Below are 12,582 nucleotides of genomic sequence, written 5' to 3'. Positions count from 1 at the left end.
CAGCAGTGCGTAAGAGTTCCGATCTCCCCGCAGCCCCTCCAACATTTGTTATTTCCAGTGTTTTTGATTCGTGCCAGTAATGCCGGGGTGAGATGTAATACTGCCTAATTTTTAAGAATTATTATAAGGCCATAATAATCAAGGCAGTGTGGTATTGGCATCGAATATAGACAAATATATTAATGGAATAGAGTCCAGAAATAGGACTTTGTTTTCAACAAAGCTGTAAAGACAATTCAGTGGAGAAAGAATAGTCTTTTCAACAAATGGTGCTGGAACAAATGGATATCTATACGCAAAAAAAAAAAGAACTTGGATCCATACCTTGCACCATATATAAAACTTGGCTCCATACCTTGCACCATATATAAAACTTGGCTCAAAATGAATCATAGACCTAAATGTAAAACATAAAACCATAAAAGTTCTAGAAGAAAACACAGGATAAAATCTTTGTGACCCTGGGTTAGATGTGATTCAAAAGAAAAAATTGATAAATTGTACTTTATCAAAATTAAAAAATGTCTGCTCTTCAAAAGACGCTGTTAAGAAAAAAGCCACAGACTGGGAGAAAATATTTGCATATTGTGTATGTGATAAACGACTTGTATCTAGAATAAATAAAGAATACTCAAAACTTATAATAAAAACACACACAATCCAGTTTAAAAATGGGCAAAACATTTGAACAGACACGGATGGCAAATAAATACACGAAAGGATGCTCAACATCATTAGTCATCATGTAAATGCAAATTAAAACCAAAGTGAGATACCATTATCCAACTATTAGAATGGCTAAAATTAGAAAGACTAACCAGTGTTGCAGAGGATGTGGAGGAACTGGAATTCTCATACACTGCTGGTCGGAATGTAAAATGGTACAATTACTTTGGAAAACTGGCAGTTTTCTAAAAAGTTAAATATAGACATGCCATAAGCTGTAGTCATTCTGCTTCTAGGTATTTACCCAAGAGAGATGAAAACATATGTCCATACAAAGACTTATACATGTTCATAGTAGCATTATTTGTAATAGCCAAAATTTGGAAACAACCCAAATGCCCACAAACAGGTGAATGGATAAACCTGTTGTGATACGAACATACAATGGATAGTCAATAGTAAAAAGGAGTGAATTATTGATACATGCAAAAACGTGAATGAATCTCAAAATAATTATGCTAAGTCAGAGAAAATACAATAATACTGTATAATTCCATTTATATGAAATTCTACAAAATGCAAACTAATCTGGAATGATAGAAAGCAGATCAGTGGTTGCCCAGGGAAAGGGGGGCAGTAGGAAGGAGGGATTACAAAGAGGTACCAGGCAACTTTTCTGGGTGATGGATATGTTCATTATCTTTATTGATGATTTCATGGGTGTACACATGTCAAATCTCATCAAACTGCACTTTATATATCTGCAGGTTATTGCCATGTCAAATATACTTCCATAAAACTGTTTAAAAATATAACACATCAGAGTATCATGATTCATGTTACAATCTCAATCCTTCAGAATCAGTCTCGCATCAACTTTTTTTAAAATAAAAATCAATTCAGTCAAAGCAAATTTTTAAAATGGATGAATAACTTTCTGGAAAAGGCAAAACTCTAGAGACATTGGAAAGATAGGTGATTGCCAGGTGTTGTCTGGGGGGTGAGGGGTAAATAGGTGGAGCATAGGGCAGTTTCAGGGCAATGAAACTATTCTGTATGATACTGTGATGCATTTGTCAAAACTCATAGGACTGTACAACGCAAACTGTGAACCCTAATGTAAACTATAGACTTTATAGTAACAACGTATCAATATTAGCTCATCACTTGTAGCTAACATACCACAGGAATGCAAGATTTAGTAATAGCAAAAACAGTGTGGAGATGGGAAGGAGGTATAAGAAAACTCTACTTTCTGCAAACCTAAAACTGCTCTAGAAAATATTAATTTTAAAAATGCACAGATTAAAAACCTCTATTTCTGGTTTCCTCTTTTTTTGAAGCACCACAGCACAAGGGTAGCTGCCTGGGTTGTAGCTCTACTTCAGGTATCAAAGGACGCCGCTCTCAAGAACAGTGTTTTTTAACCTGGCACACTCCAGTGTGACCTCACTTTATATGCTCTGCTGAGTGTGCAAGTCACTACCCACCCCGAGAAAGTAAACATGTGCAATTTTCTTTGCGTGTGAACGGCAAATGATGCAATAAGCCAGTCGAGCCTGAGACTCGGTGTCTCCCAGGGTAATCCAACTATAGGGACCGTAGTGAAAACAGCCGGCTGCTACTGGCAAAGGTTTTGGAATTCCAAAAAAAGGGTAGACACTGGCCGCAACCCAGTACCCTACTTCCGCCCGGGTCACACGCTCACGCCGGCAGCATTAGTGCCCCCGCTTTCCTGTCCGGCGCGGCCCCTAGCCGATGGTCTATTAGTCCGACTCCGCGCGGTGCTCTCGCGCGTCGCAGCACACCTCCTTCCGCCTGCCTGCCGAACAGCTGTCTAGCAAGAGTGCACTAAGCCATACAGCTTCTCACGGGCGCGCCTGCGCAAGTCCGGGGGAAAGCGGCCTCAGTCCCTCTCGTACAAGATAAAGGAGTGCGGGGAAACTGCCTGGTGTCGGTCTTCCGCTTGCTGACCAAGACCTGCCTTTAAGTTCTAAAGGGCCAGCCCCCACACTAATAAACGATTGAAAGCTGGTCTTAGGCCTGGAAAAGGTGTTCGTCACGTCCGCGCCCTTGTTCCGTAAGTGAGGCAGCCGAGGCGCGGGGACTGGAGAGAGCCCTGGCGTTTGGCCCTGCACTTCCCACAACGTTGCTGTTGGGGTAGTTTCCAGCGCTACCAAGCGCCCCAGCCCCGGCGCCGTTCAGTGCTAGGCTGTGAACCTGTGGCCGAACTCCCCGTCCAGCCTGCCGACCATGCCCGCCGGTGTGCCCTGGCCCACCTACCTGAAAATGTTCGCGGCCAGCCTCCTGGCCATGTGCGCCGGGGCCGAAGCGGTGCACAGGTACTACCGGCCCGACCTGGTGAGTGCCGGAGGGTCCCTAGAGCACTCTATTCTCCTCACAGCAGCAAAAGTGGTCTTGAAATTAGGGTAACATCTGCCCAGGGCTTAAAATCTTGTGATGGCACCCGACTGCATTTAGAGCGGTGCGTGGTTTGTGGTCTTCCACAGTCTGGCCCCTGCCTGCTGTTGGCCCTACCATCTACCTCTTTGTTTCCTCTGTTTCAGCCTCAGCGGCCTCTATGCTGTTTCTCAAATTCATCAAGTTTCTCTCTCGGGGATTTTGCTTTTCTCTCTCCGTAGAATACTTTTCTTACGCATCTTGGGTTTGGTTTCCTTCTAAACTTAAGTCTCTACTGAAATGTCCCCTCCAGCAAGGCTTTCCGGGACAGTTCCCGAAGGATACCTCCAATGCTATGCCCTGTCTCAGCCCCTTGCCTCCATAGAGCACTTGTCACCACTTGCAATTATAGTGAAACCTACGAAAGCCAGAACTCGTTTAAGGCGGTAACCTGTCAGCGAAGGAAAATGCAAATATTTTCCACTAACGGCGATAGAAAAGTGGTGAGGCTGCATGCACCCTGTCAAAGGTGGAAAACTTGGGGAAAAACAAGACAGCCCTATCGAGTTCCCGCTCTCACAGGTTTCACTGAATTTTATTCGTTAGTTTACTTGGTCTTTCTCTGTCTCCTCCACTGGAATATAAACTCATGGAATGGACTGTGGCTGTCTGGTTCACCTTTGTGTCTCAATCACCTAGAAGAGAGCTTGGAATGTAGTAAATGGTCAGTAAATATTTGTTGAATGAAAAATGGCTGAATATAGGCATTCAAAGGCAGGAGAAATTTAATTTTAATAAGTATTCATTGAATTAAGTACTGGGAATTAAAGGTGCCTTATTGGAGTTCTGGTGGCACAGTGGTTAAGAGCATGGCTGCTAACCAAAAGGTCAGTAGTTCAAATCCACTGGCTGCTCCTTAGAAACCCTATGGGGCAGATCTGCTCTGTCCTGTAGGAGAGCAAGGGGTTTATAGGAGGTAGGAGGTACTTACAAGCCTTCACAGGAGTGTGCTTTTATACTATAAGTGTGGATAGAGTGGTTTGAGAGCACAGTGTAGAAAAGAGTCTTAACCTGCTTGCACAGGTAACGTTTACTGAGAACCAACCGCTTGTGTTTCTAATTTCAGTTGTCATTACAATTTTGGAGGTATTTCTCCCTGTTTTCAGATGAGGGAACTGAGGTTCAGAAGAGTCAAGGTGATTTCCCAAGGTCACATAACTTTTGAGTCACTGAGTTGAGGAAGCCCATGCTTTTTGTTTGGTGTTCGTCTTTTTGGTTCCTTTTAATAAAATCAGTGCCTTTGCAAAAAGTTCACGTTGATTGAATTGAAGTATGTAGAATAAAAAGTGAAAATTCCCCCATTTGCAACCCCCTCCTTTAATCTGTTTCCCACAGGAGAGTCTTGTTTATTGGTTGGTGTATATTTTTCCACACACATGTACATAGTTTCTGAGGTTTTTTAATTTTAATTTATACTTTATTAATTTTAAAATAGTTCATATACACATTCCTCTGCAAATTGCTTATTTCATTAATGTCTAAATGTATGAGCATTTGCCTATATCAAATCTTTTTAACCATTGTGTAGTATTTCATAAAATGAATATTCCATAAATTATTTAATCAATCCCTTATTGACAGGTGGTATTTAGTTTGTACAGACAGTGCTGCAGTAGCCCTTTCTTCCTGCTTCAGACTGCTTCTCTTCTAGGAGTTCTAGGGAAGCATCAAGGATACCTAGTGGAGACAGAAGAGGGTAAGAAGCTTCTACAAAAGCTTAGAATAGCCCTTAGCTTGTGCAGGAATAGGCATCAGGGAGACCTTATAAAGAAAGGAATGCCTGGGATTTGACCCTGGAAGATTGACCTTTGATTCACCCATGTCATTATAAGCACATGAGAATGTGTTAGGATTGTTGCCAGTAGCTACTTGTACCTTTGGAGGAGGCAGCACGAAGCCAGTATCTCTAGAAGGGGCATAGTGAAGGGCCTGAGACCACATCACTCTGACTGGGCAGTCACACTGGCAGGGGGGCAGGTTTGTAGTGACTTGAAGGCCAGGGATGTCTGGCTATGTGTAGGAAGTTGTAGGCTCTACTAGAGTTTGAGGAACTTAGATTCTTTACCTATGTCTGTTGGTGTTGTTCCACTAATCACTGTCACTCTTGTAACAACTACCAGCCTTGCCAGGAGTCCTTCAGTCTGGACAGCTAGAAGGTCTGCGTGCAGTTTGGAGCAGAGGAGAGAATGGTGGCTGTCTAGGGCATTCACTCAGTGCAGACTCAAGGGAGAAGTATCAGGGGTGCATTTTTTTCTAGTTGTCCAGCTTAGCTCATCTGAATAGGATAGGAGGCAAGGCCTTGAGGCAGATGTTCTGTCCTGGATAAAGAGTGTGCCTTTTGCTTGAGCTTTCCTTTTGCGTTTTCTCCAGGAGGTGAAAAATCCTGTCACTGGGGCTTGTGACAGGAAGTGACTAAGGTCTTCATTTTATTGGCCAATCAATATCTGTACAGTTTACTTTGGGTTTTACTTTTCCTTGTTCTCTTTTTCTTAATTTGTAATCTTATCGTGTATCATTATTACCGAAGGCACAGTAGGTCAAAAGACATAGTCTCAGGACTCATTTTAAAGCATTTCATTTTTGATGGTTCCCAAACACACTCACACACACAAACATTTATTTAGAACTTCTGCCTTAATTGGTATGGAGCCCTGGTGAGGCAGTGGTTAACAGTTCAGGCTGCTAACCAAAAGGTTGGCAGTTTGAATCTACCAGCCACTCCTTGAAAACCCTATTGGGCAGTTCTGCTGTGCCCTATAGGATCACTATGAGATGGAATCGACTTGGTAGCATGGGTTTATGCCATAATTGGTAAACTTTTAATACCAATAAACTTGCTAGTCATTTAAAAAAAATTGATTATATTTAGTATATTAGAGTTTCTGGATGATGCAAATGGTAAGCATCCACTAACCAAAAGGTTGATGGTTTGAACCTACCCAAAGGCACCTCAGGAGAAAGGCCTGGTGATCTGCTTCTGAAAGATCACAGCCGTTGAAAACCCTATGTGAAGACGGTTCTACTCAGCAACACATAGGGTCACCATGAGTTGGAGCTCGACAGGAAACTGGTTTGGTTTTTGTGGTTTTTATATTTAGTATGTAAATAAAAGTGCTATTTTTTTTCAGTAAAAATCTGTCATTTTTGTTTTACATTGTACTGGAAATTCTAGTCACACCAAATGTGGGCCTGTGTATGTAGATATATATATATAAGAGGGTGGTTTTGAATACTTTGTAGAAAATTGAAACATGCTATTAGTGTATTTGTATAGGACTTGTGATTTCACAGTTTCTTTTTGTTCTTTCTTGATTGGAAAATGAATAGCCCTTTTAAATTGTGTACAGTTTAACAAACATGAAACACACATACTGTGCTTGTAGTAAAGGGGTTGCAATTTCAAAATCTTAGGGCTGGTTTTAAGAGAGGAGATTGTTCAAACAAGTTATTCTGGCTTTTATTCCAATCCTCATCAGTGATTTTTTAGAAAGTCATTTTCATTTCAAAATGAGAATGCTGTTAAACAGTACATCTCTGACCTCCCTGCCTCTACTTTTACCCTACCTAAAAAACCCACACTTTTTCTAAACTAGTTTATTTCTTTAGGATCAATTAATCGTTAGGAGATAAAAGGATAAAATGAGACAGGTCAAGGTATTTGAACTTTAGGCATTGGGAAGCTATTGAATTTTTCTGATATGATTGGAGTTACATCAGAGTCATCTTGCAGTTTTGTGTAAAATAGTTTGACAAAAGACTTATTTTAAAAGTCCTGAGTAAAGTCTGTTGATTTATTCATTCAGCACATTTTTTGACTGGCTCTGAATGTGGGGCATTTTCATAGAGTTCTACTCTGTCCTATAAAGTTGCTATGAGTTAGAGTTGACCTGACACCAGTGGGTAGGGCTGGTGGAGTTGGGTAGAGATGGTGAATCACTGTTAATGGGTAACGGATTTCTTGTGATGAAAATGTTCTAAAGTTGTAGTGATGAATGTACAACTCTGAATATATTAAAGCTGTTGAATTGTACATTTTAAGTGGGTGAGTTGTATGGTTTGTCCATTATATCTTAATAAAGCTATTAGAAAAAAAATAAAGTCACCTTTTCAGGAGTCCTTCTCAGGCTCCTTCTTTGAAGGCAGGGATTTTGCCTTTTGTTTGCACATAATAGGTACTTCATATTTTTGAATGAATGAATTCCTCATACCTGTCTCTTGTGCTGGAAGGAGCCCTGGTAGCACAGTGGTTAAAGCACTCAGCTGCTCATCTAAAAGTTGACTGTTCGAACCCACCAGCTACTCTGTGGGAGAAAGATGTGACAATCTGCTTCTGCAAAGATTTACAGCCTTGAAAACCCTGTAGGGTCACTGTGAGTGAGAATCGACTCGATGGCAATAGGTTGTTTTTTTCCTTCATCTCTTGTGCTAGGCACATGGTGGGCAGTCAGTATATAGTGCATGAATGAATTTCCAAATGTGAAAAAAATTGTGAATCTGCAAATCGATATTGATACAAACTATCCCTCTGTGAGTCTTGTAGTACTTAAGACATTGCCAGGATGGTAAAGTCATATAAATATATACAGCTGGAAAGGCACTTAGATCAACCATGGGTTCTCATAATAAAGATTTATGATGGAGTAGCAGGGGACTTTTTGTTCTTTTTTTACACTCTACTTTCTTTGAAGTCTTTCATGTCATATTTAATTAAGGTCTAAGAAAGCACTCACATCTAAGCTTTCTGTTTTGTTTTTTTGTAGGCAATACCTGAAATTCCACCAAAGCCTGGAGAACTCCAAACGGAGCTTTTGGGACTGAAAGAGAAACAACACGAACCTCAAATTTCTGAGTAGTAGAAGCCTAAAATACAACTATACCAAGGATTCTGTGAATAATATTGTAAATCTCAAACATACATTTTTTAATTTATTGAAAGTCAGACTACTTGCCTTATGAACCTAATACAATGTTAACTGCAAGAGGAGGTGCTCAGTAGATAAGAACTTATCCATTGAGAATTAACTGTGGCTTGGCCAGTATATCTTGAAAACTGCCAAAGCTTGTATCATCAGCTTCTTGAATGTGGTGTGGGAGATATATAGTTTTCAGTATTATGTGAGATATAGTATTTGCAATGTCTTCTGCGTTATCATTCTGGTTTATTTTTCTGAATAAGCTTTGATTATAATGGTGAATGGGAATCATAAATGAACTATAATAAAAGTGACATTGATAATGAATGTTTATGGTGTGAAATTAGTATCTCTCTAAATAGTAGAAAGTACTGTATCTACTAAACTGTAGTAAGTTGAAACAGTCGAAGTTTGAAGTTTCTTGGACTATCAGGGAGCCCTGGTGGCACAGTGGTTAAGAGATATATGGTTGTTAACCAAAGGGTCAGCAGTTTGAATCCATCAGCCACTTCCTGGAAACCGTATGGGGCAGTTCTGCTCTGTCTTGCAGGGTTGCTGTGAGTTGGAATCGACTCAATGGACACAGGTTTGGTTTGGTTTGGACTATCACAGGTTCTGTATTCCTTAATTTGAGAAACCACCTTGGCATTTAATTTTTCTGATAAAATATATTTTAAAATAGCCAAAAAATGTAAGTGAGCATTTTAGCCTTTTACTGAGTCTATAAATATGGAAAAAAAAAATATAGAATAGTTGGCTTTCTGATCAGGGCTATTTTTCCAAAAGACATTTTTTAGAATTCTGCATAAAGATGATGGTTAGGCTTACTTCTTAGCCAGTTAATAAATTGTTACATGGTATGGATCTTTGGGGTCAGAGTTGAAACCTTAAATGTTAAAACCCCTAAATGCCAACAAAACCCTTTGTTTCACTCTCCGGAGTCAGTGCCCTTTTCAGTTTAACAATATAAACGAAGCAGTTTATTTCCAGCCTCGTATGCAAAGTCTTCTCATTTGTTCTCTGCTGCCATGCCATTTGGTGCGTTATCAGATGCTTCCATCACAACGAGGCTCTCTCCAGTGAAAGGGCCCAGCGTTCTGAAGATGGAGTTTTGAGTTGAGACAGCTTGCCATTTGCATGCTATTTATTTCCTGTGACCTTCATTTTACCTCCTATGGCTCAAAGTTCATAGCTTCCATGTACTGAATACTTTTTTCTTGGGAAAAAAAAAAAAAACCCAAGAGACAAAACGGCCACATAAACAAGAGACTCCATCAGCCTGAGACCAGAAGAACTAGATGGTGCGTGGCTATCACCAAGGGCTGCCCTGACAGGGAACAGAACAGAGAGTCCCTGATGGAATAGGAGAAAAGCGTGGAGCAGAACTCAAATTCACATAAAAAGACCAGACTTAATGGTCTGACTGAGACTGCAGGAACGCTCAAAGCCATGGCCCCTGGATTCTCTGTTCACCCAGAACTAAAACTACTCCTGAAGCCCACTCTTCAAAGAAAGATTAGACTGGACTATAAAACATAAAATAGTACTCGTGAAGAGCGTGCTTCTTAGTTCAAGCAGATATATGAGACCAAAAGGGCAGCTCCTGTCTGTGGGCAAGATGAGAAGGCAGGAAGGGACAGGAGCTTGTTGAATAAACATGGGAAACTTGGGGTGGAAAGGGGAGTGTGCTGTCATAGGGACTGCAACTAATGTCACAAAACAATATGTGTATAAATTTTTGTATGAGAAATTAGCTTGCGCTGTAAACTTTAAAGCACAGTTAAAAAAAAAAAAAAATTGTATACAAATGGTGAAGCTTGCCATAGCTGCCAGTTGCAAGGATTTTATGTAGGACTGGAAGAAGTTTGACAACCTTTTTTTTTTTAAATAATATTTTATTGTGTTTTTGGTGAAGGTTTACACAGCAGTTTAGGTTCTCATTCAACAACTTCTACACAGATGGTTACAGTGACAATGGGTACATTCTTTGAAGTGCATGAACATTCTCATTTTTTCGTTCTGGTTGTTTCATTTTCATTGATCTAGTTTCCCTGCCCTGCTACATTCTCACCTTTGTTTTTTAATTTTATTTTATTGTTGAGAATATACACAGCAAAACATACACCAATTCAACAGTTTCTACCATCAGTGACATTGATCACATTCTTTGAGTTGTGTAACCATTCTCACCCTCCTTTTCTGAGTTGTTTCTCCCCCATTAACCTAAACTCCCTGTTGCCTAAGTTCCTATCTAATCTTCCTAGTTGCTGTTGTCACTTTGATCCCATATAGATAGATCTTAAAAGAGCATAATGCTCAATGTAGACATTTTTTACTAGTTAAGCTAAACTATTGTTTGGTTTTGAGAAGAAGTTTGACAATTTTGTGTGTGTGTGTGCTTTAGGTGAAATTTTACAGCTCAAGTTAGTTTCTCATTCAGAAATTCATACACGTTGTTTTGTGACATTGGTTGCAATCCCCACAATGTGACAGCACTCTCCCATTTTCTAGTCCAGGTTCCCTGTGTCCGTTCACCCAGGTCCTGTCCCTTCCTGCCTTCCTGTCTTGCTTTTGGGCAGGGATTGCCCATTTGGTCTCGTGTAGAAGCACGTTCTTCATGTGTTACTGTTTGTTTTTTAGGCCTGTCTAATCTTTGAAAAGTGGGCTTCGGGAGTGGCTTCAGTTCTAAATTAGAAAAGTGTCTGGAGGTCATAGTCTCGGGGCTTCCTCCAGTGTCTGTCAGACCAGTAAATTTGGTCTTTTCTTGTCAATTTGAATTTTTGAAATTTTTTTTTCTCCCATTTTCCAGGACTCAGAAGTTTGAGAACTTTTTAATTTTTCTTGTTTTTAAATTAAAGGAATTATAAATGGTTTCCTAGACTAATTTAGTACTGCAAATCTAGGTCCTAACTTCTCATTTTAGTTTTGAATATCGTGTGAGATAGAGTTGGAGTTCCCAAAGATTTCAGGAAGGATACTTTATGGGTTGTCTTGATCTAGTTTAAATCAAGAATAAAATTCTTGTTTTTAAATTATGAACTAATTTAATTAATTGAACTTGGTAGATGGACATTTTCTTTCTCATTGCTAAATTGACATTGCCAAATTCTAGTTCTCTACTAACTTTAATATATGCGCACCAAATTTTTGAGCTTTGATAATGCACTCACTGAGTAGATATCACTGAGGAGCCCCCACATCAGTTTCCAGAATGAAGGGCTGGGGCATCGCTCACTCTTTGCATGAAGAAAGATCTGCCCATGGATCCAATTTGTGCACATGGGGAGGACCCTCACTGTGGATGAATGCAGTGGGCCATACTTTAAACCCCCCCATAATTACAGGTACAAAGAGTGATTGGTCTGGCTACTGAGTAAAAGAGTTATGATTTGCACTCAAGTCTCCCACAAGACAATGACTTAATAAAGATGAAAAACTTTTTTATAGCTATTAAAATTTTATACCTAAAGTAAAAATGCCATCTTTATTGCATTAAGTGTTGATTCTAAGTGACTTTCACCAAAATATCTTTTTCTCCTTTTTTTGAGGTTGACCTATTGTGAAAAATATACATTGTAGTGGGCATGGAAGTGTACCACCCAGATTCCTCCTCAAGGAAAGGCTTGTCACCCCAGCACTAGGCAGGTTGTCAGTGGACAGCCTTCAGGTGTCATCCCTGCGGGGACTGTCTCAGCTGCAGAGCAGCCTCACTCAAAGTCACATCCTTCCTGCGTCCTTCCACATCCAGTGACTGATCGAGGTGAAAAGTAGAAAGGCCTTGCCATGTCAGCACAACATGGGCAGGGGCAGCTCTTATGAGCCCTGTTTGAGCTCCAGAACTTCACATGGGGTTGGCTGAGGCTGCCTTTGGACCTGCACTATAGCTCATCTTCTCCCTCTGCCCAATCCCATTTCCCTTCCTTTCACAGGCATCAATCCCAAGGGCATTCCTTATATAACATCCTGTACACTAAACTCCATCTGAGAGTGCTTCCTGGAGAACCAAATCTGTGACATACATAAACCAAAAATTAAAAGTAGTACAAGATTACAGCTCAATAAAGCTGTTTAAAAAAGTAGTCTAAGACTCATTGCAACTTGTTTGATAACTAAATTAGGTCAAACAGCTTTTGTGCAAGGTGTATATGACATAGATGCTTGTTTTGTTAAAAAATGAGGGAGTACAATGCCTTTTGCTTCCTGCTGGAAGCAATGGAAATGTAGAATTTTTAAATTTTTTTTTTATTGTACTTTAAATGAAGGTTTACGAACAAATAGTTTCTCATTAAACAGTCAGTACACATATCATTTTATGACATTGGTTAACAACCCCATGACATGTCAACACTCCCCTTCTCGACCTTGGAGGACCTTTTTTTGGTGAAAATATACATAGCCAAAGTTAACACCATTTCAAAAGTTTCTACATGTACAATTCAGTGACATTGATTACATTCTTCCAGTTGTGCTGCTATTCTCACTATCCTTTTCCAAATTATTCCATCACCATTATCTTCAACTCACTGCCCCCTAGGCTTCTCAT

At 40.0% G+C, this 12,582-nt stretch overlaps 1 protein-coding gene across 1 annotated transcript; it reads left to right on the top strand.

The window, feature by feature from the left end:
- The first annotated feature begins 1,435 nt into the window (after positions 1-1,435).
- Positions 1,436-8,435, top strand: LOC101360310 (uncharacterized protein C12orf73). Its single transcript, XM_004374013.2, has 2 exons — positions 1,436-3,027; positions 7,887-8,435. Exons 1-2 carry the CDS (start codon positions 2,920-2,922, stop codon positions 7,977-7,979), a joined length of 201 nt encoding a protein of 66 aa, XP_004374070.1. The 5' UTR covers positions 1,436-2,919; the 3' UTR covers positions 7,980-8,435.
- Positions 8,436-12,582: the final 4,147 nt, after the last annotated feature.

The sequence above is a fragment of the Trichechus manatus genome, unplaced genomic scaffold, assembly GCF_000243295.1.
Source record: "Trichechus manatus latirostris isolate Lorelei unplaced genomic scaffold, TriManLat1.0 scaffold00027, whole genome shotgun sequence".
NCBI lineage: Eukaryota > Metazoa > Chordata > Mammalia > Sirenia > Trichechidae > Trichechus > Trichechus manatus.
Note: the sequence above shows the minus strand (reverse complement) of the source record. Positions and strands in the feature narration are given on the sequence as shown.